Here is a 24,032-nt window from a genome sequence, read left to right on the forward strand (position 1 = left end):
TCCGCAGCATAGCCAAACCTCGCTCGGCCATTTTCGCTAAAAACGAAGAAGACTCGAGTGACCTGAGTGAGCTCAGCCACACCTCCAGTCTCAACTCCGCCCATCGTGTGGAGCTGAGCCACGCCCCCGGTACGTCCCAGAAGAAAGAGAAGGAGAGAGAGAAGGGGAAGAAGCGAGCGTCGCGGCGTACAGCCAGTACAGGAAGTGCCAAAGTTCAGCTGCGTAAATGCCCTAACGAGCCACAGCACCTGGGGGCGCCGGCTGACCCCCGACCCCTCAGCACCTCCAAATCTGACCTGGAGGCCAAAGAAGGAGAGGTGCTGGACGCAGCGTCACTACTGGGCAGAGCAAGTCACCTGGAGTCCGTCACCCGCTCCAGGAACAGTTTACCCTGTCCAATCAGCATCGCCGACACACACGACACAGCCAGGGGTATACACACACACACACACACACAACACACCCCCGCACACACACACAACACAGCCAGGGGTATACACACACACACAACACACACACACACACACAACACAGCCAGGGGTATACACACACACCCACACACACACACAACACAGCCAGGGGTATACACACACACCCACACACACACACAACACAGCCAGGGGTATACACACACCCACACACACACAACACAGCCAGGGGTATATACACACACACACACACACACAACACACACCCACACACAACACAGCCAGGGGTATACACACACACCCACACACACACACAACACAGCCAGGGGTATACACACACACCCACACACACACACAACACAGCCAGGGGTATACACACACCCACACACACACAACACAGCCAGGGGTATACACACACACACCCACACACACACACAACACAGCCAGGGGTATACACACACACACACAACACAGCCAGGGGTATACACACACCCACACACACAACACACACCCACACACACACACACAACACAGCCAGGGGTATACACACACACACAACACACACCCACACACACACACAACACAGCCAGGGGTATACACACACCCACACACACAACACACACACACACACAACACAGCCAGGGGTATACACACACACACACAACACACACACACACACACAACACAGCCAGGGGTATACACACACACACACACACAACACACACACACACACACACACACACACACAACACAGCCAGGGGTATACACACACACACACACACAACACACACACACACAACACACACACACACACACAACACAGCCAGGGGTATATACACACACACACACACACAACACACACAACACACACCCACACACACACAACACAGCCAGGGGTATACACACACACACACCCACACACAACACACACCCACACACACACACAACACAGCCAGGGGTATACACACACACAGCCACACACCCACACACACACACCCACACACAACACAGCCAGGGGTATACACACACACACACACACAACACAGCCAGGGGTATACACACACACACCCACACACAACACACACCCACACACACACACAACACAGCCAGGGGTATATACACACACACACACACCCACACACACACACAACACAGCCAGGGGTATACACACACACACAACACACACCCACACACACACACAACACAGCCAGGGGTATACACACACACACCCACACACAACACACACCCACACACACACACAACACAGCCAGGGGTATACACACACACACAACACACACCCACACACACACACAACACAGCCAGGGGTATACACACACACACAACACACACCCACACACACACACAACACAGCCAGGGGTATACACACACACACCCACACACAACACACACCCACACACACACACAACACAGCCAGGGGTATACACACAACACACACCCACACACACACACAACACAGCCAGGGGTATACACACACACACAAAACACAACACACACACACACACACAACACAGCCAGGGGTATACACACACACACCCATACACACACACACAACACAGCCAGGGGTATACACACACACACGACACAGCCAGGGGTATACAAACACACACACACAACACACACACCCACACACACAAGACACAGCCAGGGGTATACACACACACACAACACACACACCCACACACACACACGACACAGCCAGGGGTATACACACACACACACGACACAGCCAGGGGTATACAAACACACACACACAACACACACCCACACACACACAAGACACAGCCAGGGGTATACACACACACACAACACACACACCCACACACACACACGACACAGCCAGGGGTATACACACACACACACACAACACACACACCCACACACACACAAGACACAGCCAGGGGTACACACACACAACACACGACACAGCCAAGGGTATACACACACACACAACACACACGACAAACACACCCACACACACACACACGACACAGCCAGGGGTATACACACACACAACACACACACCCACACACACACACACGACACAGCCAGGGGTATACACACACACAACACACACACCCACACACACATACAACACAGCCAGGGGCACACACGACACAGCCAGGGGTATACACACACACACACACAACACAGCCAGGGGTATACACACACACACAACACACACACGACACAGCCAGGGGTATACACACACACAACACACACACGACACAGCCAGGGGTATACACACACACGACACAGCCAGGGGTATACACACACACCCACACAACACAGCCAGAGGTATACACACACACACACACATGACACAGCCAGGGGTATACACACACACCCACACAACACACACACCCACACACACACACAACACAGCCAGGGGTATACACACACACCCACACACACACGACACAGCCAGGGGTATACACACACACACACACACAACACACACACAACACAGCCAGGGGTATACACACACACACACACAACACAGCCAGGGGTATACACACACACACACACGACACAGCCAGGGGTATACACACACAACACAACCACGGGTATACAAACACACACACACACACACACAAGACACAGCCAGGGGTATACACACACACACACACACACACACAACACAGCCAGGGGTATACACACACACACACACAACACAGCCAGAGGTATACACACACACCCACACACACACGACACAGCCAGGGGTATACACACACAACACACACACAACACAGCCAGGGGTATACACACACACACACACAACACACAAACAACACAGCCAGGGGTATACACACACACACACACAACACACACACAACACAGCCAGGGGTATACACACACACACACACAACACAGCCAGAGGTATACACACACACCCACACACACACACAACACAGCCAGAGGTATACACACACACCCACACACACACGACACAGCCAGGGGTATACACACACAACACACACACAACACACAAACAACACAGCCAGGGGTATACACACACACCCACACAACACACAAACAACACAGCCAGGGGTATACACACACACACACAACACACACACGACACAGCCAGGGGTACACACACACACAACACAGCCAGGGGTATACACACACACACACACACACAACACAGCCAGGGGTATACACACACACCCACACAACACACACACGACACAGCCAGGGGTATACACACACACAACACAGCCAGAGGTATACACACACACACACACAACACAGCCAGGGGTATACACACACCCACACAACACACAAACAACACAGCCAGGGGTATACACACACACACACACACAACACACGACACAGCCAGGGGTATACACACACACAACACAGCCAGAGGTATACACACACACACACACACAACACACACACAACACAGCCAGGGGTATACACACACACAACACACACACGACACAGCCAGGGGTATACACACACACACACACACACAACACAGCCAGGGGTATACACACACACACCCACACACACACACAACACAGCCAGGGGTATACACACACACACACACACAACACACACACAACACAGCCAGGGGTATACACACACACACACACACACACACAACACAGCCAGAGGTATACACACACAACACACACACAACACAGCCAGGGGTATACACACACACACACACACAACACACAAACAACACAGCCAGGGGTATACACACACACACACACACACAACACACACACGACACAGCCAGGGGTATACACACACAACACACACACAACACAGCCAGGGGTATACACACACACACACACAACACACAAACAACACAGCCAGGGGTATACACACACACACACACACACACACACGACACAGCCAGGGGTATACACACACACACACACACACACGACACAGCCAGGGGTATACACACACACACAGACACACAACACAACACACACACAACACAGCCAGGGGTATACACACACACAGACACACACAACACAGCCAGGGGTATACACACACACACCCACACACACACACAACACAGCCAGGGGTATACACACACACACACACACACACACCCTAAGCTAGTCAGGTATACACACACACACACACACACACACACACCACAGCCAGGGTATACACACACACACCCACACACAACCTGACAACAACAATGAGGTATACACACACACACACACACACACACACACACACACAACACACACACAGGGGTGCCTGGGGTACACACACACACAGTGGGAGGTATATACACACACACACACACACAACACACAGCCAGAGGTGTCACACACACACACACTAACCCAACACACACTAGCCTGTGGGGTATACACACACACACACCTGCAGCCAGAGGTATATTACACACACACCACACACACAGCCAGGGTATGCACACACACACACAACACTACACACACAGCCAGGTTGTCACACACAATCATCAATAACCTAGGACAGCCAGGGTATACACACACACACACACAACACTGTCACACACGGACCCACCTGGCCAGGGGTATCACACACACACAACTGCCTGTCAGGTTGCATACACACACTGGACACAACAACCACACACCTAGTACAATGGGGTTATCACACACACGGACACCACACCTAACCAGCCAGGGTATAATACACACCCACACACACATCACACAAAGGTGTCACACACACACAACCTAAAACAATGGGGGTGTCACACACACACCCACAGGCCACACACACCTAGCACAATCAGAGTGTCTGCACACACACACACACATGACATTGTCAGAGTGTCACAATACTGGACACAGACCACACAACTGCTCAGGCATACACACAGTGAATCTCACAACACCTGAACCACACACCTGCCAGAGTCATACACACACACACACACACATCACCTGACAGGAGGTGGTCTAATACACACAACCACACACGACTACAATGGGGGTGCTCCAACACACACACACACACACACACTACCACCCCTGCCGCTCAGGTGTCCCACCACACCTGCACAACTCACCCTGTCACACACAGATTGTCTGCACACACACACACTCACACAACCACAACACAGACCATCACACACACACACAATACAACACCACACAGCCCCAGGGTGTCACACACATACACACACACACACCTGACACAATGAGGTGTCACACACACCTGACCGCCAATGGTGTCACACACACACACTGAGCCCACCAAGGGGTGTCTACACACATAACAATACTGCCAGGGGTATACACACACACACACGACACAGCCAGGGGTACAAACACACACACACACACACGACACAGCCAGGGGTACACACACACATACACACACGACACAGCCAGGGGTACACACACACACATACACACGACACAGCCAGGGGTACATACACACACACACACACGACACAGCCAGGGGTACACACACACACACACACACACGACACAGCCAGGGGTACACACACACACACACATGCACACACACGACACAGCCAGGGGTACACACACACACACACACACGACACAGCCAGGGGTACACACACACACACACATGCACACACACGACACAGCCAGGGGTACACACACACATACACACACGACACAGCCAGGGGTACATACACACACACACACACGACACAGCCAGGGGTACATACACACACACACACACGACACAGCCAGGGGTACATACACACACATACACACACGACACAGCCAGGGGTACACACACACACATACACACACGACACAGCCAGGGGGCGTGTGTGTGTGTGTGTCTATACACACACACACACACGACCCCTGGCTGTGTCGTGTGTGTATGTGTGTGTGTGTACCCCTGGCTGTGTCATGTGTGTGTATATGTGTGTGTACCCCTGGCTGTGTCGTGTGTGTGTGTGTGTGTGTACCCCTGGCTGTGTCGTGTGTGTGTGTGTGTACCCCTGGCTGTGTCGTGTGTGTGTGTTTGTGTGTGTGTGTGTACCCCTGGCTGTGTCGTGTGTGTATGTACCCCTGGCTGTGTTGTGTGTGTGTGTGTGTGTACCCCTGGCTGTGTTGTGTGTGTGTGTGTGTACCCCTGGCTGTGTCGTGTGTGTATGTACCCCTGGCTGTGTCGTGTGTGTGTGTGTGTACCCCTGGCTGTGTCGTGTGTGTGTGTTTGTGTGTGTGTGTACCCCTGGCTGTGTCGTGTGTGTATGTACCCCTGGCTGTGTCGTGTGTGTGTATGTGTGTGTGTGTGTGTACCCCTGGCTGTGTCGTGTGTGTATGTGTGTGTGTGTACCCCTGGCTGTGTCGTGTGTGTGTATATGTGTGTGTACCCCTGGCTGTGTCGTGTGTGTGTGTGTGTGTGTGTGTGTGTACCCCTGGCTGTGTCGTGTGTGTATGTGTGTACCCTTGGCTGTGTCGTGTGTGTGTGTGTGTACCCCTGGCTGTGTCGTGTGTGTGTGTGTGTATGTACCCCTGGCTGTGTCGTATGTGTGTGTGTGTATGTACCCCTGGCTGTGTCGTGTGTGTGTGTGTGTATGTACCCCTGGCTGTGTCGTGTGTGTGTGTACCCCTGGCTGTGTTGTGTGTGTGTGTGTACCCCTGGCTGTGTCGTGTGTGTGTGTGTGTGTGTGTACCCCTGGCTGTGTCGTGTGTGTATGTGTGTGTGTACCCCTGGCTGTGTCGTGTGTGTGTGTGTGTGTACCCCTGGCTGTGTTGTGTGTGTGTGTGTGTACCCCTGGCTGTGTCGTGTGTGTGTGTGTGTGTGTGTACCCCTGGCTGTGTCGTGTGTGTATGTGGGTGTGTACCCCTGGCTTGTGTGTGTGTTTGTGTGTGTGTTGTGTGTGTGTGTATACCCTGGCTGTGTGTGTGTGTGTGTGTGTGTACCCCTGGCTGTGTCGTGTGTGTGCATGTGTGTGTGTGTGTGTACCCCTGGCTGTGTCGTGTGTGTGTGTGTGTGTGTGTGTGTACCCCTGGCTGTGTCGTGTGTGTATGTGTGTGTGTACCCCTGGCTGTGTCGTGTGTGTGTGTGTGTGTGTGTACCCCTGGCTGTGTCGTGTGTGTATGTACCCCTGGCTGTGTTGTGTGTGTGTGTACCCCTGGCTGTGTCGTGTGTGTGTGTGTGTGTGTGTGTGTACCCCTGGCTGTGTCGTGTGTGTGCAAGTGTGTGTACCCCTGGCTGTGTCGTGTGTGTGTGTTTGTGTGTGTGTGTGTACCCCTGGCTGTGTTGTGTGTGTGTGTGTGTACCCCTGGCTGTGTCGTGTGTGTGTGTGTTTGTGTGTGTGTGTGTGTACCCCTGGCTGTGTCGTGTGTGTGTGTGTGTTTGTGTGTGTGTGTGTACCCCTGGCTGTGTCGTGTGTGTGTGTGTGTGTTTGTGTGTGTGTGTGTACCCCTGGCTGTGTTGTGTGTGTGTGTGTGTACCCCTGGCTGTGTCGTGTGTGTGTGTACCCCTGGCTGTGTCGTGTGTGTGTGTGTGTGTTTGTGTGTGTGTTTGTACCCCTGGCTGTGTCGTGTGTGTATGTACCCCTGGCTGTGTTGTGTGTGTGTGTACCCCTGGCTGTGTCGTGTGTGTGTGTGTGTGTTTGTGTGTGTGTGTGTGTACCCCTGGCTGTGTCGTGTGTGTGTGTGTGTGTGTGTGTTTGTGTGTGTGTGTGTACTCCTGGCTGTGTTGTGTGTGTGTGTGTACCCCTGGCTGTGTCGTGTGTGTGTGTGTGTGTGTGTGTGTTTGTGTGTGTGTGTGTACCCCTGGCTGTGTCGTGTTTGTGTGTGTGTGTGTACCCCTGGCTGTGTCGTGTGTGTATGTGTGTGTGTGTTTGTGTGTGTGTGTGTACCCCTGGCTGTCTCGTGTGCGTGTGTGTACCCCTGGCTGTGTCGTGTGTGTGTGTACCCCTGGCTGTGTCGTGTGTGTGTGTACCCCTGGCTGTGTCGTGTGTGTATGTACCCCTGGCTGTGTTGTGTGTGTGTGTACCCCTGGCTGTGTCGTGTGTGTGTGTGTGTGTTTGTGTGTGTGTGTGTGTACCCCTGGCTGTGTCGTGTGTGTGTTTGTGTGTGTGTGTTTGTGTGTGTGTGTGTACTCCTGGCTGTGTCGTGTGTGTGTGTGTGTGTGTGTGTGTTTGTGTGTGTGTGTGTACTCCTGGCTGTGTTGTGTGTGTGTGTGTACCCCTGGCTGTGTCGTGTGTGTGTTTGTGTGTGTGTGTGTGTGTACCCCTGGCTGTGTCGTGTGTGTGTGTGTGTTTGTGTGTGTGTGTGTACCCCTGGCTGTGTCGTGTGTGTATGTGTGTGTGTGTTTGTGTGTGTGTGTGTACCCCTGGCTGTCTCGTGTGCGTGTGTGTACCCCTGGCTGTGTCGTGTGTGTGTGTACCCCTGGCTGTGTCGTGTGTGTGTGTGTGTGTGTACCCCTGGCTGTGTCGTGTGTGTTTGTGTGTGTGTGTGTACCCCTGGCTGTGTCGTGTGTGTATGTGTGTGTGTGTTTGTGTGTGTGTGTGTACCCCTGGCTGTGTCATGTGTGTGTGTACCCCTGGCTGTGTCGTGTGTGTGTGTGTGTGTGTGTGTGTGTGTGTGTGTACCCCTGGCTGTGTCGTGTGTGTGCATGTGTGTGTACCCCTGGCTGTGTCGTGTGTGTGTGTTTGTGTGTGTGTGTGTGTACCCCTGGCTGTGTCGTGTGTGTATGTACCCCTGGCTGTGTTGTGTGTGTGTGTGTGTGTGTACCCCTGGCTGTGTCGTGTGTGTGTATGTGTGTGTGTGTGTACCCCTGGCTGTGTCGTGTGTGTATGTGTGTGTGTGTACCCCTGGCTGTGTCGTGTGTGTATGTGTGTGTGTGTACCCCTGGCTGTGTCATGTGTGTGTATGTGTGTGTGTGTGTACCCCTGGCTGTGTCGTGTGTGTGTATGTGTGTGTGTGTGTACCCCTGGCTGTGTCGTGTGTGTGTATGTGTGTGTGTGTGTACCCCTGGCTGTGTCGTGTGTGTATGTGTGTGTGTGTACCCCTGGCTGTGTCGTGTGTGTATGTGTGTGTGTGTACCCCTGGCTGTGTCGTGTGTGTGTATGTGTGCGTGTGTACCCCTGGCTGTGTCGTGTGTGTGTGTGTGTACCCCTGGCTGTGTCGTGTGTGTGTGTGTGTACCCCTGGCTGTGTCGTGTGTGTGTGTACCCCTGGCTGTGTCGTGTGTGTGTGTGTGTGTTTGTGTGTGTGTGTGTACCCCTGGCTGTGTCGTGTGTGTGTGTGTGTGTTTGTGTGTGTGTGTGTGTACCCCTGGCTGTGTCGTGTGTGTGTGTGTGTTTGTGTGTGTGTGTGTACCCCTGGCTGTGTCGTGTGTGTATGTGTGTGTGTGTTTGTGTGTGTGTGTACCCCTGGCTGTGTCGTGTGTGTGTGTGTACCCCTGGCTGTGTCGTGTGTGTGTGTTTGTGTGTGTGTGTGTACCCCTGGCTGTGTCGTGTGTGTGTGTGTGTTTGTGTGTGTGTGTGTACCCCTGGCTGTGTCGTGTGTGTGTTTGTGTGTGTGTGTGTATACCCCTGGCTGTGTCGTGTGTGTGTGTGTGTTTGTGTGTGTGTGTGTACCCCTGGCTGTGTCGTGTGTGTATGTGTGTGTGTGTTTGTGTGTGTGTGTACCCCTGGCTGTGTCGTGTGTGTGTGTACCCCTGGCTGTGTCGTTTGTGTGTGTGTTTGTGTGTGTGTGTACCCCTGGCTGTGTCGTGTGTGTGTTTGTGTGTGTGTGTACCCCTGGCTGTGTCGTGTGTGTGTGTGTGTACCCCTGGCTGTGTCGTGTGTGTGTGTACCCCTGGCTGTGTCGTGTGTGTGTGTGTGTGTGTTTGTGTGTGTGTGTGTACCCCTGGCTGTGTCGTGTGTGTGTGTGTGTTTGTGTGTGTGTGTGTACCCCTGGCTGTGTCGTGTGTGTATGTGTGTGTGTGTGTGTGTGTGTGTGTGTGTGTGTGTGCACATGCACTTTCCACTGCTTCTGTTGATTATTCTGAAGAGAGAGGAGACATGATCACAGGGCGTTGGCCAAACACACACACTCACTACTGTATCATCATTTATCACACACTCTCACACACACACACACACACACCCTGAATTTGTAACCCAGAGTTTATTTGGGTCCTATAGACTTTCAGACTGTTGTAGAAAGGTGATTATTTACATTACATCATTTCCTGTCCAGTGTCACCCAGATGAGCCTCATCCTCTTTTCTGAGCCTGGTTCCTCTCAGGGTTTCTTCCTCAGATCATCTCAGGGACATTTTCCTCACCACCGCTACCTCAAGCTTCTCATTAGGGATAAATGTTAGAGAGAATTATTTCATTTCTAGATTTCTGTAAAGCTTTGAGACAATGTCCAGTTTTAAAAACACAAATAGAAATAAATTGAATTGAATTTGGATTTTAGAGTCACAACCGAACTGGACATGCAGAGTTATTCTAGAGTGTTAATCTGGTGACCGTGAATGTCCAGTACTGGTCAGTTGCATTAGCCTGCTAGCTGTAGTGATGCACATGTCTCTGCTGAGACAGTTGAAATGTTCTCAGTGTTCTGTCCTCCTCAGCGGCGGGTAACGAGGACGGTGTGACCTTCAGGAGGGAGCGCAGTACGTTCCGTCGCCAGGCTGTACGCAGACGTCACAACGCCGGGAGCAACACGGCCTCCATCATCGCATCACCACTCAGGTACGACTCACATGAGGATCATCATCATCAACATCATCATCTTCATCATTTTCATCATCATCATGTTAGTCACCCTTCTTTTTTTACCCACCACAACTCCCATCTCACACTCTCACACTCTCACTCTCACTCTCTCTCTCTCTCTCTCTCTCTCTCTCTCTCTCTCTCTCTCTCTCTCTCCAGTCTTCAGGAAGCTCTCAGTCAGGTGTCTCAGGCTTCATCAGGGTCACAGGTGAAAGGTCAGATGAGCACTAGCGCCTCCCTGCTGGTCAGGAATGGGAGTGCACACCTGGAGGGTTTTCAGGATAAAGCGTCCACCGTCGGCCTGCATGAAGACTTCGGTACGTCCAGCGAACATGCTGTCCAGCACTGCTCATTACTGGGGTTAGCTGACATTGGGGATAGGGCCTTTGGGTTGATTGTGTGTGTGTGTGTGTGTGTGTGTGTGTGTGTGTGTGTATTATTAGGTAAACTGACTCCCTCTCTGTACGAGGTTGGAGGATGTGATGTGTCTCTGGTTAACTTTGAACCTGCGACAAGACGAGCGTCCAACATTGTGTGGTGAGTGTGAACACACACACACACACACACACACACAAAACCTTTAAATTAATTCTACTGTCTGTCTGTCTCTCTACAGGGACACGGATTCTCACCTCTCCAGTTCTACCTCTGTTCGCTTCTACCCTCATGACTTGGTGAGAAACACACACACACATACACACACACACACACACACACACACACTGCACCACTGACTAAGTAGATTTTCACTCTCTAGGGAACAGTAGCAGCTTGGGCCTGGAGTGTGTGGGTGTGTGTGTGTGTGTGAGCTCATGTGTTACTCATAATGATTTCAGTGTTGTAGAGAGTGAGACAGCTCTGTAACTGTGAGTGTAGGTGTTGGTTTTTATGGAAGTCTGTCTGCCTGCCCTGTCTATCTGTCTGTCTCTCTGTCTGCCTGCCCTCTCTATCTGTCTGTCTGTCTGCCTGCCTGCCCTGTCTGTCTGTCTCTCTGTCTGCCTGCCCTGTCTATCTGTCTGTCTGTCTGCCTGCCTGCCCTGTCTGTCTGTCTCTCTGTCTGCCTGCCCTGTCTATCTGTCTGTCTCTCTGTCTGCCTGCCCTCTCTATCTGTCTGTCTGTCTGCCTGCCTGCCCTGTCTGTCTGTCTCTCTGTCTGCCTGCCCTGTCTATCTGTCTGTCTGTCTGCCTGCCTGCCCTCTCTATCTGTCTCTCTGTCTGCCTGCCCTATATGTCTGTCTGTCTGCCTGCCTGCCCTATCTGTCTGTCTGTCTGCCTGCCTGCCCTGTCTGTCTTCCTGCCCTGTCTATCTGTTTGTCTGTCTGTATGCCTGCTCTGCCTGCCTGCCTGCCTGTCTGTCTGGCTGGCTGCCTGCGCTGTCTTTCTGTCTGTCTGTCTGTCTGTCTGTCTGTCTGTCTGTCTGCCTGCCTGCCCTGTCTGTCTGTCTCTCTGTCTGCCTGCCCTCTCTATCTGTCTCTCTGTCTGCCTGCCCTATCTGTCTGTCTGTCTGCCTGCCTGCCCTATCTGTCTGTCTCTCTGTCTGCCTGCCCTCTCTATCTGTCTCTCTGTCTGCCTGCCCTATCTGTCTGTCTGTCTGCCTGCCCTATCTGTCTGTCTGTCTGCCTGCCTGCCCTATCTGTCTGTCTGTCTTCCTGCCCTGTCTATCTGTTTGTCTGTCTGTATGCCTGCCCTGTCTGCCTGCCTGTCTGTTTGGCTGGCTGTCTGGCTGTCTGGCTGGCTGCCTGCCTTGTCTTTCTGTCTGTCTGTCTCTCTGTCTGTCTCTGTCTGTCTGCCCTGTCTGTCTCTCTGTCTGCCTGCCTGCCTGCCCTGTCTGTTTCTCTGTCTGCCTGCCCTGTTTATTTGTCTGTCTATCTGTCTGTCTGCCTGCCCCGGCTGTCTCTCTGTCTGCCTGCCCTTGTCTGTTTGTCTGTCTATCAGCCTGTCTATCTCTCTGTCTGCCTACCCTGTCTGTCTCTCTGTCTGCCTGCCGTGTCTGCCTGTCTCTCTGTCCACCGCCCTGTCTATCTGTCTGCCTTTCTGTCTGCTTGTCTGTCTGTCTGTCTGCCTTTCTGTCTGCTTGTCTGTCTGTCAGTCAGTCAGTCAGTCTGTCTGTCTGTCTGTCTGTTTATTCTATCCATCTGTACACCTCTGTATTTATTTATTTATCAGCTGTCTGTCTGTTATTTTTTATCCTGTTATTATGTCTATCTGCCTGTTCTTCTGTCCTTCTTTCTGTCTGTCTTCCCATAATTATGTTTCTGCCCGTCTGTGTGTGTGTGTGTGTGTGTATGTGTGTGTGTGTGTGTGTGTTAAATCTGCTCTGTATGTGTGTGTGTGTTAAATCTGCTCTGTATGTGTGTGTGTGTGTTAAATCTGCTCTGTATGTGTGTGTGTGTGTTAAATCTGCTCTGTGTGTGTGTGTGTGTGTGTGTGTGTTAAATCTGCTCTGTGTGTGTGTGTGTGTGTGTGTGTTAAATCTGCTCTGTGTGTGTGTGTGTGTTAAATCTGCTCTGTGTGTGTGTGTGTGTTAAATCTGCTCTGTATGTGTGTGTGTGTGTGTTAAATCTGCTCTGTATGTGTGTGTGTGTGTTAAATCTGCTCTGTATGTGTGTGTGTGTGTGTGTGTGTGTGTGTTAAATCTGCTCTGTGTGTGTGTGTGTGTGTGTTAAATCTGCTCTGTGTGTGTGTGTGTTAAATCTGCTCTGTGTGTGTGTGTGTGTGTGTTAAATCTGCTCTGTATGTGTGTGTGTGTGTGTGTTAAATCTGCTCTGTATGTGTGTGTGTGTGTGTGTGTGTTAAATCTGCTCTGTATGTGTGTGTGTGTGTGTTAAATCTGCTCTGTATGTGTGTGTGTTAAATCTGCTCTGTATGTGTGTGTGTGTTAAATCTGCTCTGTGTGTGTGTGTGTGTGTGTTAAATCTGCTCTGTGTGTGTGTGTGTGTTAAATCTGCTCTGTGTGTGTGTGTGTGTGTTAAATCTGCTCTGTATGTGTGTGTGTGTGTTAAATCTGCTCTGTATGTGTGTGTGTTAAATCTGCTCTGTATGTGTGTGTGTGTTAAATCTGCTCTGTGTGTGTGTGTTAAATCTGCTCTGTGTGTGTGTGTGTGTTAAATCTGCTCTGTGTGTGTGTGTGTGTGTGTGTTAAATCTGCTCTGTATGTGTGTGTGTGTGTTAAATCTGCTCTGTATGTGTGTGTGTGTGTGTTAAATCTGCTCTGTGTGTGTGTGTTAAATCTGCTCTGTATGTGTGTGTGTTAAATCTGCTCTGTGTGTGTGTGTGTGTTAAATCTGCTCTGTGTGTGTGTGTAAATCTGCTCTGTGTGTGTGTGTGTTAAATCTGCTCTGTGTGTGTGTGTGTTAAATCTGCTCTGTATGTGTGTGTGTGTGTGTGTTAAATCTGCTCTGTGTGTGTGTGTGTGTTAAATCTGCTCTGTATGTGTGTGTGTGTGTTAAATCTGCTCTGTGTGTGTGTGTGTGTGTGTGTGTGTTAAATCTGCTCTGTATGTGTGTGTGTGTGTTAAATCTGCTCTGTGTGTGTGTGTGTGTGTGTGTGTTAAATCTGCTCTGTATGTGTGTGTGTGTGTGTGTGTGTGTGTGTTAAATCTGCTCTGTATGTGTGTGTGTGTGTGTGTTAAATCTGCTCTGTATGTGTGTGTGTGTGTGTATTAAATCTGTTCTGTATGTGTGTGTGTGTGTGTGTTAAATCTGCTCTGTATGTGTGTGTGTGTGTGTGTTAAATCTGCTCTGTATGTGTGTGTGTGTGTGTATTAAATCTGTTCTGTGTGTGTGTGTGTTAAATCTGCTCTGTATGTGTGTGTGTGTGTGTGTGTGTATTAAATCTGTTCTGTATGTGTGTGTGTGTGTGTATTAAATCTGTTCTGTATGTGTGTGTGTGTGTGTGTGTGTGTGTGTTAAATCTGCTCTGTATGTGTGTGTGTGTGTGTGTTAAATCTGCTCTGTATGTGTGTGTGTGTGTTAAATCTGCTCTGTATGTGTGTGTGTGTGTGTTAAATCTGCTCTGTATGTGTGTGTGTGTGTGTGTATTAAATCTGCTCTGTGTGTGTGTGTGTGTGTGTGTTAAATCTGCTCTGTATGTGTGTGTGTGTGTGTGTGTGTGTTAAATCTGCTCTGTATGTGTGTGTGTGTGTGTTAAATCTGCTCTGTATGTGTGTGTGTGTGTGTGTGTGTATTAAATCTGCTCTGTATGTGTGTGTGTGTGTGTATTAAATCTGCTCTGTATGTGTGTGTGTGTGTTAAATCTGCTCTGTATGTGTGTGTGTGTGTGTTAAATCTGCTCTGTATGTGTGTGTGTGTGTGTTAAATCTGCTCTGTGTGTGTGTGTGTGTTAAATCTGCTCTGTATGTGTGTGTGTGTGTGTGTTAAATCTGCTCTGTATGTGTGTGTGTGTGTGTTAAATCTGCTCTGTATGTGTGTGTGTGTGTGTGTGTGTTAAATCTGCTCTGTGTGTGTGTGTGTTAAATCTGCTCTGTATGTGTGTGTGTGTTAAATCTGCTCTGTATGTGTGTGTGTGTGTGTGTGTGTTAAATCTGCTCTGTGTGTGTGTGTGTTAAATCTGCTCTGTATGTGTGTGTGTGTTAAATCTGCTCTGTATGTGTGTGTGTGTGTTAAATCTGCTCTGTGTGTGTGTGTGTGTGTGTGTGTTAAATCTGCTCTGTATGTGTGTGTGTGTTAAATCTGCTCTGTATGTGTGTGTGTGTGTTAAATCTGCTCTGTGTGTGTGTGTGTGTTAAATCTGCTCTGTATGTGTGTGTGTGTGTGTTAAATCTGCTCTGTATGTGTGTGTGTGTGTGTTAAATCTGCTCTGTATGTGTGTGTGTGTTAAATCTGCTCTGTATGTGTGTGTGTGTGTTAAATCTGCTGTGTGTGTGTGTGTGTGTGTGTGTGTTAAATCTGCTCTGTATGTGTGTGTGTGTGTGTTAAATCTGCTCTGTATGTGTGTGTGTGTGTTAAATCTGCTCTGTGTGTGTGTGTGTGTTAAATCTGCTCTGTATGTGTGTGTGTGTGTGTGTGTTAAATCTGCTCTGTGTGTGTGTGTGTTAAATCTGCTCTGTGTGTGTGTGTGTGTTAAATCTGCTCTGTGTGTGTGTGTGTTAAATCTGCTCTGTATGTGTGTGTGTGTGTGTGTTAAATCTGCTCTGTGTGTGTGTGTGTGTTAAATCTGCTCTGTATGTGTGTGTGTGTGTTAAATCTGCTCTGTGTGTGTGTGTGTTAAATCTGCTCTGTATGTGTGTGTGTGTGTTAAATCTGCTCTGTATGTGTGTGTGTGTGTTAAATCTGCTCTGTGTGTGTGTGTGTGTGTGTGTTAAATCTGCTCTGTATGTGTGTGTGTGTTAAATCTGCTCTGTATGTGTGTGTGTGTGTGTGTATTAAATCTGCTCTGTATGTGTGTGTGTGTGTGTTAAATCTGCTCTGTATGTGTGTGTGTGTGTGTGTATTAAATCTGCTCTGTATGTGTGTGTGTGTGTGTGTGTGTTAAATCTGCTCTGTATGTGTGTGTGTGTGTGTTAAATCTGCTCTGTATGTGTGTGTGTGTGTGTGTATTAAATCTGCTCTGTATGTGTGTGTGTGTGTGTGTGTGTTAAATCTGCTCTGTATGTGTGTGTGTGTGTGTGTGTGTTAAATCTGCTCTGTATGTGTGTGTGTGTGTGTTAAATCTGCTCTGTATGTGTGTGTGTGTGTGTTAAATCTGCTCTGTATGTGTGTGTGTGTGTGTGTTAAATCTGCTCTGTATGTGTGTGTGTGTGTGTGTGTGTGTATTAAATCTGCTCTGTATGTGTGTGTGTGTGTGTTAAATCTGCTCTGTATGTGTGTGTGTGTGTGTTAAATCTGCTCTGTATGTGTGTGTGTGTGTGTGTATTAAATCTGCTCTGTATGTGTGTGTGTGTGTGTTAAATCTGCTCTGTATGTGTGTGTGTGTGTGTGTGTGTGTTAAATCTGCTCTGTATGTGTGTGTGTGTGTGTTAAATCTGCTCTGTATGTGTGTGTGTGTGTGTGTGTGTGTGTGTTAAATCTGCTCTGTATGTGTGTGTGTGTGTGTTAAATCTGCTCTGTATGTGTGTGTGTGTGTGTGTTAAATCTGCTCTGTATGTGTGTGTGTGTGTGTGTGTATTAAATCTGCTCTGTATGTGTGTGTGTGTGTATTAAATCTGTTCTGTATGTGTGTGTGTGTGTTAAATCTGCTCTGTATGTGTGTGTGTGTGTGTGTGTGTATTAAATCTGCTCTGTATGTGTGTGTGTGTGTGTATTAAATCTGTTCTGTATGTGTGTGTGTGTGTGTGTGTGTATTAAATCTGTTCTGTATGTGTGTGTGTGTGTGTATTAAATCTGCTCTGTATGTGTGTGTGTGTGTGTATTAAATCTGTTCTGTATGTGTGTGTGTGTGTGTGTGTGTATTAAATCTGCTCTGTATGTGTGTGTGTGTGTGTATTAAATCTGTTCTGTATGTGTGTGTGTGTGTGTTAAATCTGCTCTGTATGTGTGTGTGTGTGTTAAATCTGCTCTGTATGTGTGTGTGTGTGTTAAATCTGCTCTGTATGTGTGTGTGTGTGTGTGTTAAATCTGCTCTGTGTGTGTGTGTGTGTGTTAAATCTGCTCTGTGTGTGTGTGTGTGTTAAATCTGCTCTGTATGTGTGTGTGTGTGTGTGTTAAATCTGCTCTGTGTGTGTGTGTGTGTTAAATCTGCTCTGTGTGTGTGTGTGTGTGTTAAATCTGCTCTGTATGTGTGTGTGTGTTAAATCTGCTCTGTGTGTGTGTGTGTTAAATCTGCTCTGTATGTGTGTGTGTGTGTGTGTGTTAAATCTGCTCTGTGTGTGTGTGTGTGTGTGTTAAATCTGCTCTGTGTGTGTGTGTGTGTTAAATCTGCTCTGTGTGTGTGTGTGTGTTAAATCTGCTCTGTGTGTGTGTGTGTTAAATCTGCTCTGTGTGTGTGTGTGTTAAATCTGCTCTGTGTGTGTGTGTGTGTTAAATCTGCTCTGTGTGTGTGTGTGTTAAATCTGCTCTGTATGTGTGTGTGTGTGTTAAATCTGCTCTGTATGTGTGTGTGTGTGTGTGTTAAATCTGCTCTGTATGTGTGTGTGTGTGTGTTAAATCTGCTCTGTGTGTGTGTGTTAAATCTGCTCTGTATGTGTGTGTGTGTGTTAAATCTGCTCTGTATGTGTGTGTGTGTGTGTTAAATCTGCTCTGTATGTGTGTGTGTGTGTGTTAAATCTGCTCTGTATGTGTGTGTGTGTGTTAAATCTGCTCTGTATGTGTGTGTGTGTGTTAAATCTGCTCTGTATGTGTGTGTGTGTGTGTTAAATCTGCTCTGTATGTGTGTGTGTGTGTTAAATCTGCTCTGTATGTGTGTGTGTGTGTGTTAAATCTGCTCTGTATGTGTGTGTGTGTGTGTGTGTTAAATCTGCTCTGTATGTGTGTGTGTGTGTTAAATCTGCTCTGTATGTGTGTGTGTGTGTTAAATCTGCTCTGTATGTGTGTGTGTGTGTGTTAAATCTGCTCTGTATGTGTGTGTGTGTGTTAAATCTGCTCTGTATGTGTGTGTGTGTGTGTTAAATCTGCTCTGTATGTGTGTGTGTGTGTTAAATCTGCTCTGTGTGTGTGTGTGTGTGTGTTAAATCTGCTCTGTATGTGTGTGTGTGTGTGTTAAATCTGCTCTGTATGTGTGTGTGTGTGTGTTAAATCTGCTCTGTATGTGTGTGTGTGTGTTAAATCTGCTCTGTATGTGTGTGTGTGTGTGTGTGTGTGTGTGTGTGTGTTAAATCTGCTCTGTGTGTGTGTGTGTGTGTGTGTGTGTGTGTGTGTGTGTTAAATCTGCTCTGTGTGTGTGTGTGTTAAATCTGCTCTGTATGTGTGTGTGTGTGTGTTAAATCTGCTCTGTGTGTGTGTGTGTGTGTGTTAAATCTGCTCTGTGTGTGTGTGTGTGTGTGTTAAATCTGCTCTGTGTGTGTGTGTGTGTTAAATCTGCTCTGTATGTGTGTGTGTGTGTGTTAAATCTGCTCTGTATGTGTGTGTGTGTGTTAAATCTGCTCTGTATGTGTGTGTGTGTGTTAAATCTGCTCTGTATGTGTGTGTGTGTGTTAAATCTGCTCTGTGTGTGTGTGTGTGTTAAATCTGCTCTGTGTGTGTGTGTGTGTGTGTGTGTGTTAAATCTGCTCTGTATGTGTGTGTGTGTGTTAAATCTGCTCTGTATGTGTGTGTGTGTGTTAAATCTGCTCTGTATGTGTGTGTGTGTGTTAAATCTGCTCTGTATGTGTGTGTGTGTGTGTTAAATCTGCTCTGTATGTGTGTGTGTGTGTGTTAAATCTGCTCTGTATGTGTGTGTGTGTGTGTTAAATCTGCTCTGTGTGTGTGTGTGTTAAATCTGCTCTGTATGTGTGTGTGTGTGTTAAATCTGCTCTGTATGTGTGTGTGTGTGTTAAATCTGCTCTGTGTGTGTGTGTGTGTGTTAAATCTGCTCTGTGTGTGTGTGTGTTAAATCTGCTCTGTATGTGTGTGTGTGTGTGTGTTAAATCTGCTCTGTATGTGTGTGTGTGTGTGTTAAATCTGCTCTGTGTGTGTGTGTGTGTGTGTGTTAAATCTGCTCTGTATGTGTGTGTGTGTGTTAAATCTGCTCTGTGTGTGTGTGTGTGTTAAATCTGCTCTGTATGTGTGTGTGTGTGTTAAATCTGCTCTGTGTGTGTGTGTGTGTTAAATCTGCTCTGTGTGTGTGTGTGTTAAATCTGCTCTGTGTGTGTGTGTGTGTTAAATCTGCTCTGTGTGTGTGTGTGTGTGTTAAATCTGCTCTGTGTGTGTGTGTTAAATCTGCTCTGTGTGTGTGTGTGTGTTAAATCTGCTCTGTGTGTGTGTGTGTGTTAAATCTGCTCTGTATGTGTGTGTGTGTTAAATCTGCTCTGTGTGTGTGTGTGTGTTAAATCTGCTCTGTGTGTGTGTGTGTGTGTATTAAATCTGCTCTGTATGTGTGTGTGTGTATTAAATCTGCTCTGTGTGTGTGTGTGTTAAATCTGCTCTGTGTGTGTGTGTGTTAAATCTGCTCTGTATGTGTGTGTGTGTGTGTGTTAAATCTGCTCTGTGTGTGTGTGTGTTAAATCTGCTCTGTGTGTGTGTGTGTTAAATCTGCTCTGTATGTGTGTGTGTGTGTTAAATCTGCTCTGTATGTGTGTGTGTGTGTGTTAAATCTGCTCTGTATGTGTGTGTGTGTTAAATCTGCTCTGTGTGTGTGTGTGTGTGTGTTAAATCTGCTCTGTGTGTGTGTGTTAAATCTGCTCTGTGTGTGTGTGTGTTAAATCTGCTCTGTGTGTGTGTGTTAAATCTGCTCTGTGTGTGTGTGTGTTAAATCTGCTCTGTATGTGTGTGTGTGTGTTAAATCTGCTCTGTGTGTGTGTTAAATCTGCTCTGTATGTGTGTGTGTGTTAAATCTGCTCTGTGTGTGTGTGTGTGTATTAAATCTGTTCTGTATGTGTGTGTGTGTTAAATCTGCTCTGTGTGTGTGTGTGTGTATTAAATCTGTTCTGTATGTGTGTGTGTGTGTTAAATCTGCTCTGTGTGTGTGTGTGTGTGTTAAATCTGCTCTGTATGTGTGTGTGTGTGTGTGTGTGTCTCAGATCCGTTTGAACCGTCTGCTGTCGATGGACACTGAGCTGTTGGAGCAGGACGGTGATGTGAGTCCTGACCTGCAGGAGACGCCACACAGCTCCCACGAGCCCACACACAAACACACTCACACACACACACACACCAACACACACAAGGTCAAGCAGTACTACCGCTTCTCCCTGCTGCCGTACCTGTGGGTGGGCCTGCGCTTCGACAGACTCACACTGCTCGCGCTGTTTGACAGGTAACACACACACACACAGCTCCACTCAGGCAGAAGTTAATTTACACACTTACACACTTACACGATACAAGACAAACACCCAGGTGGAGAGATCAGTAATCAGACAGACACTGATGTCAGACAGACAGACAGATAGAGAGACAGACAGAGAGAGGTAATATAAATATAATATAATATAAATCTACACACTGCATATTGTTTCAGATCGCTACAGCTGTGTATGTGTGTGTGTTTAAGGAACCGTGAGGTTCTGGAGAATATTCTAGCCGTGGTTCTGGCGGTGCTGGTGGCGTTCCTGGGCTCAGTTCTGCTCATTCATGGATTCTTCACCGACATCTGGGTCTTCCAGTTCTGCCTCGTCATCGCCAGCTGCCAGTACTCACTATTAAAGGTGTGAGACACACACACACACATTTAGTGTTTGCTTTGTCATCACCATCTGTCCATGTGGAGCTGAAACTCTGTATTTGTGTTTCCTCAGAGTGTTCAGCCAGACTCATCATCTCCTCGACACGTGAGTCTCTCTCTCTCTCGCTCTCTCTCTCTCACACACACACACGCACACAGTTTTATTTCTCCCAGCAGTCAAATGAAGTTAACATAAGTAATGCTCTCTCTCTCTCTCTCTCTCTCTCTCTAACCTCCCCCTCCCCCTTAGGGTCATAACCGGATCATAGCGTACAGCAGGCCGGTGTATTTCTGTGTGTGTTGTGTTCTGATCTGTGTGTTCCACTACGGCAGTGTGAGCTCCAGTTCTCACACACACACGCTGTACGGAGTCACACTCAGCTCCTCACTGCTGCTCAGCTCCACACGCGACATTGTCATAGGTACACACACACACACACACACAGTTTGATGGAGGCATACAGAGATAAACAGATTGTTAAACAGGGCAAGAAATGGATGGATAGTAAAAGTGCTGTGTAGAGAGGTAGAGGGAATGAGGGATAGATGGATGGATAAATGAACACTCTCTGTTTCTCTCTCTGTCTCTCACTCTCTCTCTCTCTGAGTGAGCATGCTGGGAGCGAGTGGGCGGAGCGTGTGTGAGTATGGCTGTTTGTGCTTCTCTGGAAGGTTTTTCTTTTTTATATATTTAATACTTTTCCTTTATTTAGGTGTGGGGGGTTTGGGTTATCTCACACGGCATCATGGGGTGAAGGTGATCTCGTCTGTGAGTGTGGAGGAGTGTTGTCGCGCTGTAGGGGAAGTGGTGGGTCATGGTGAGTTTTGTCGGCGTCCAGACTGAACAACACCATAGTGATGTTTCTCAGTTCTGTAGATAAGGCGACTAAACTGGTTGAACATCGTCTGTTTCTCGACGGAGCTCTCACTTCCGTTCTCAGGCTTTTAAAGCCATCCAAAAAAGTCACCAATTTAAATGTCCCTACGTTTATTAACGATGATATTTTAAAGCTAGCGCTGTCTCGCTGCGGAAAACTGGTGTCACAGATCAAAATGATCCCGATGTGAATCTCCTTTACTAAAGCATGTAGTTTAGTTTAGAAGGTTTGTGTACATGATTGTAAAGGAGGACGCAGATCTGGACCTGGCGCTAAATTTCCGGGTGGATGACTTCAGTTATGTTGTGATTGTCACCACCAAGAAGATGAAATGTTTCAGTTGTGGGAAAACAGGACACCTTGTTCACGATCCCAACAAGAACAGTGATAAAGTGAACGGAATAAACAAGAGCAGTTCAGCTGAGTCCATCATCGTGGGCTCGTCTGAGGCCGGTCCGGCCGAGGCGTACCCCGCCACTGAGACCACACCTGCTGCGGAGGAGGAGTGTGTCGCTGGGCCTACGGAGGCTGGATCGACCTCAGCGGAGCCGACAAACACGGGTACGAGTGAAAACACAGCATCACACACCGACAGTGAACAGTTAAACATCAGAAAATAAACAGAGGGACGATGGCAGCGGAATGGAGACGGAGCGCGTGATTTTTAAAGTGCTGCTGAAAAGAAAAAACTGGGACAAACGTAGTGAGTGCAGACTACAAAAGAAAGCCGACCTGGAGGAATCAGAGGACCAGAATGAGACAGAAAGTGAAAGTGAACTGACTCCGGCACAGTTCTGTCCCAGAGTGTTCAGGAGGAAACTACAGTGTAGACGACATTAAACTGTTTCTAAAGGCAACAAAAAACGAGAGGTGTACAGGTTAGAGAATATTTTCCCAGCTTAAGACAGTTCACAGACAAATCCAAAAGTTTAATGACTGAAAGTTTCACTAACAAAGAAATCTACAGATTATAGAAAATAGTGAGAAAACTCAATACAAAACTAAAAGATGACCAAGTCTGAGCTTAGGAACTCCAACAGGGATGGTCTTCTGTTGAACCTGTTTTTATTCTCACTTTTGGTCATGAGTGAAGTACGAACTGCTTCTCTGAATTTAGATGGTGCCAGAGATCCACGAAAAAGAGCTGAACTGTTCAAACTTATTAAACTGGAAAAAAAAAAAACAGATGTCACTTTTATTCAGGAAACTCAGTGATTTTCAAAATGCCACTGATTGGACCAGGGAATGGGGAGGGATCTCTGTTCTCAGTCACAACACCACACTTAGTGGAGGAGTCGACATTTTATACACAAAGTTTTAGTCCTGTGTCTCATCAGGTTGAAGAGATAACAAAAGGAATATTATTAAAGGTTCGAGCAGAGTTTGGAAGTAATGTTTTTGTTTTTATTTGTGTGTATGTTCCAACCTCAGCAATAGAGAGGATGGTCTTTTTATGGACATTAAATCTTACTCTGCAGAGCTGCTCCACTGATGATGTTTTATTTCTGGGAAGGGATTTTAACTGCATAGAACAGAAACCTAGACAGAAACCATGGAGAACCTCACTTACCCTCACGCACTCACCTGATTAAAGTCATTAACACGAACTAGATGTTTGGAGGTCTCTACATGATAATCAAAGGCAGTACCCATGGACACACACGTGATAATGTTTTATCCCTGTACTATTTTACCAGTTATTTTCTCTGATCACAGCATGGTACAGTGTTCTTTTATTTTAAACTCCATCAAGCCTCAAAGTCTTTATT

At 48.0% G+C, this 24,032-nt stretch overlaps 1 protein-coding gene across 1 annotated transcript in view; it reads left to right on the forward strand.

Annotated features, from left to right (window-relative positions):
- The window catches only part of pcnx1 (pecanex 1), a 53,216-nt gene that overhangs the window by 13,305 nt on the left and 15,879 nt on the right, over positions 1–24,032 (forward strand). Inside the window, exons 6-14 of the mRNA XM_058385283.1 lie at positions 1–432; positions 10,985–11,105; positions 11,289–11,446; positions 11,573–11,666; positions 11,746–11,803; positions 20,742–20,977; positions 21,215–21,368; positions 21,459–21,491; positions 21,636–21,807. The exon at positions 1–432 is cut by the window's left edge and continues 1,026 nt beyond it. Coding sequence (XP_058241266.1) covers positions 1–432; positions 10,985–11,105; positions 11,289–11,446; positions 11,573–11,666; positions 11,746–11,803; positions 20,742–20,977; positions 21,215–21,368; positions 21,459–21,491; positions 21,636–21,807 — 1,458 coding nt within the window. The remainder of the gene's footprint in view (positions 433–10,984; positions 11,106–11,288; positions 11,447–11,572; positions 11,667–11,745; positions 11,804–20,741; positions 20,978–21,214; positions 21,369–21,458; positions 21,492–21,635; positions 21,808–24,032) is intronic.

Source organism: Hemibagrus wyckioides, linkage group LG03, assembly GCF_019097595.1.
Source record: "Hemibagrus wyckioides isolate EC202008001 linkage group LG03, SWU_Hwy_1.0, whole genome shotgun sequence".
Classification (NCBI taxonomy): Eukaryota; Metazoa; Chordata; class Actinopteri; order Siluriformes; family Bagridae; genus Hemibagrus; species Hemibagrus wyckioides.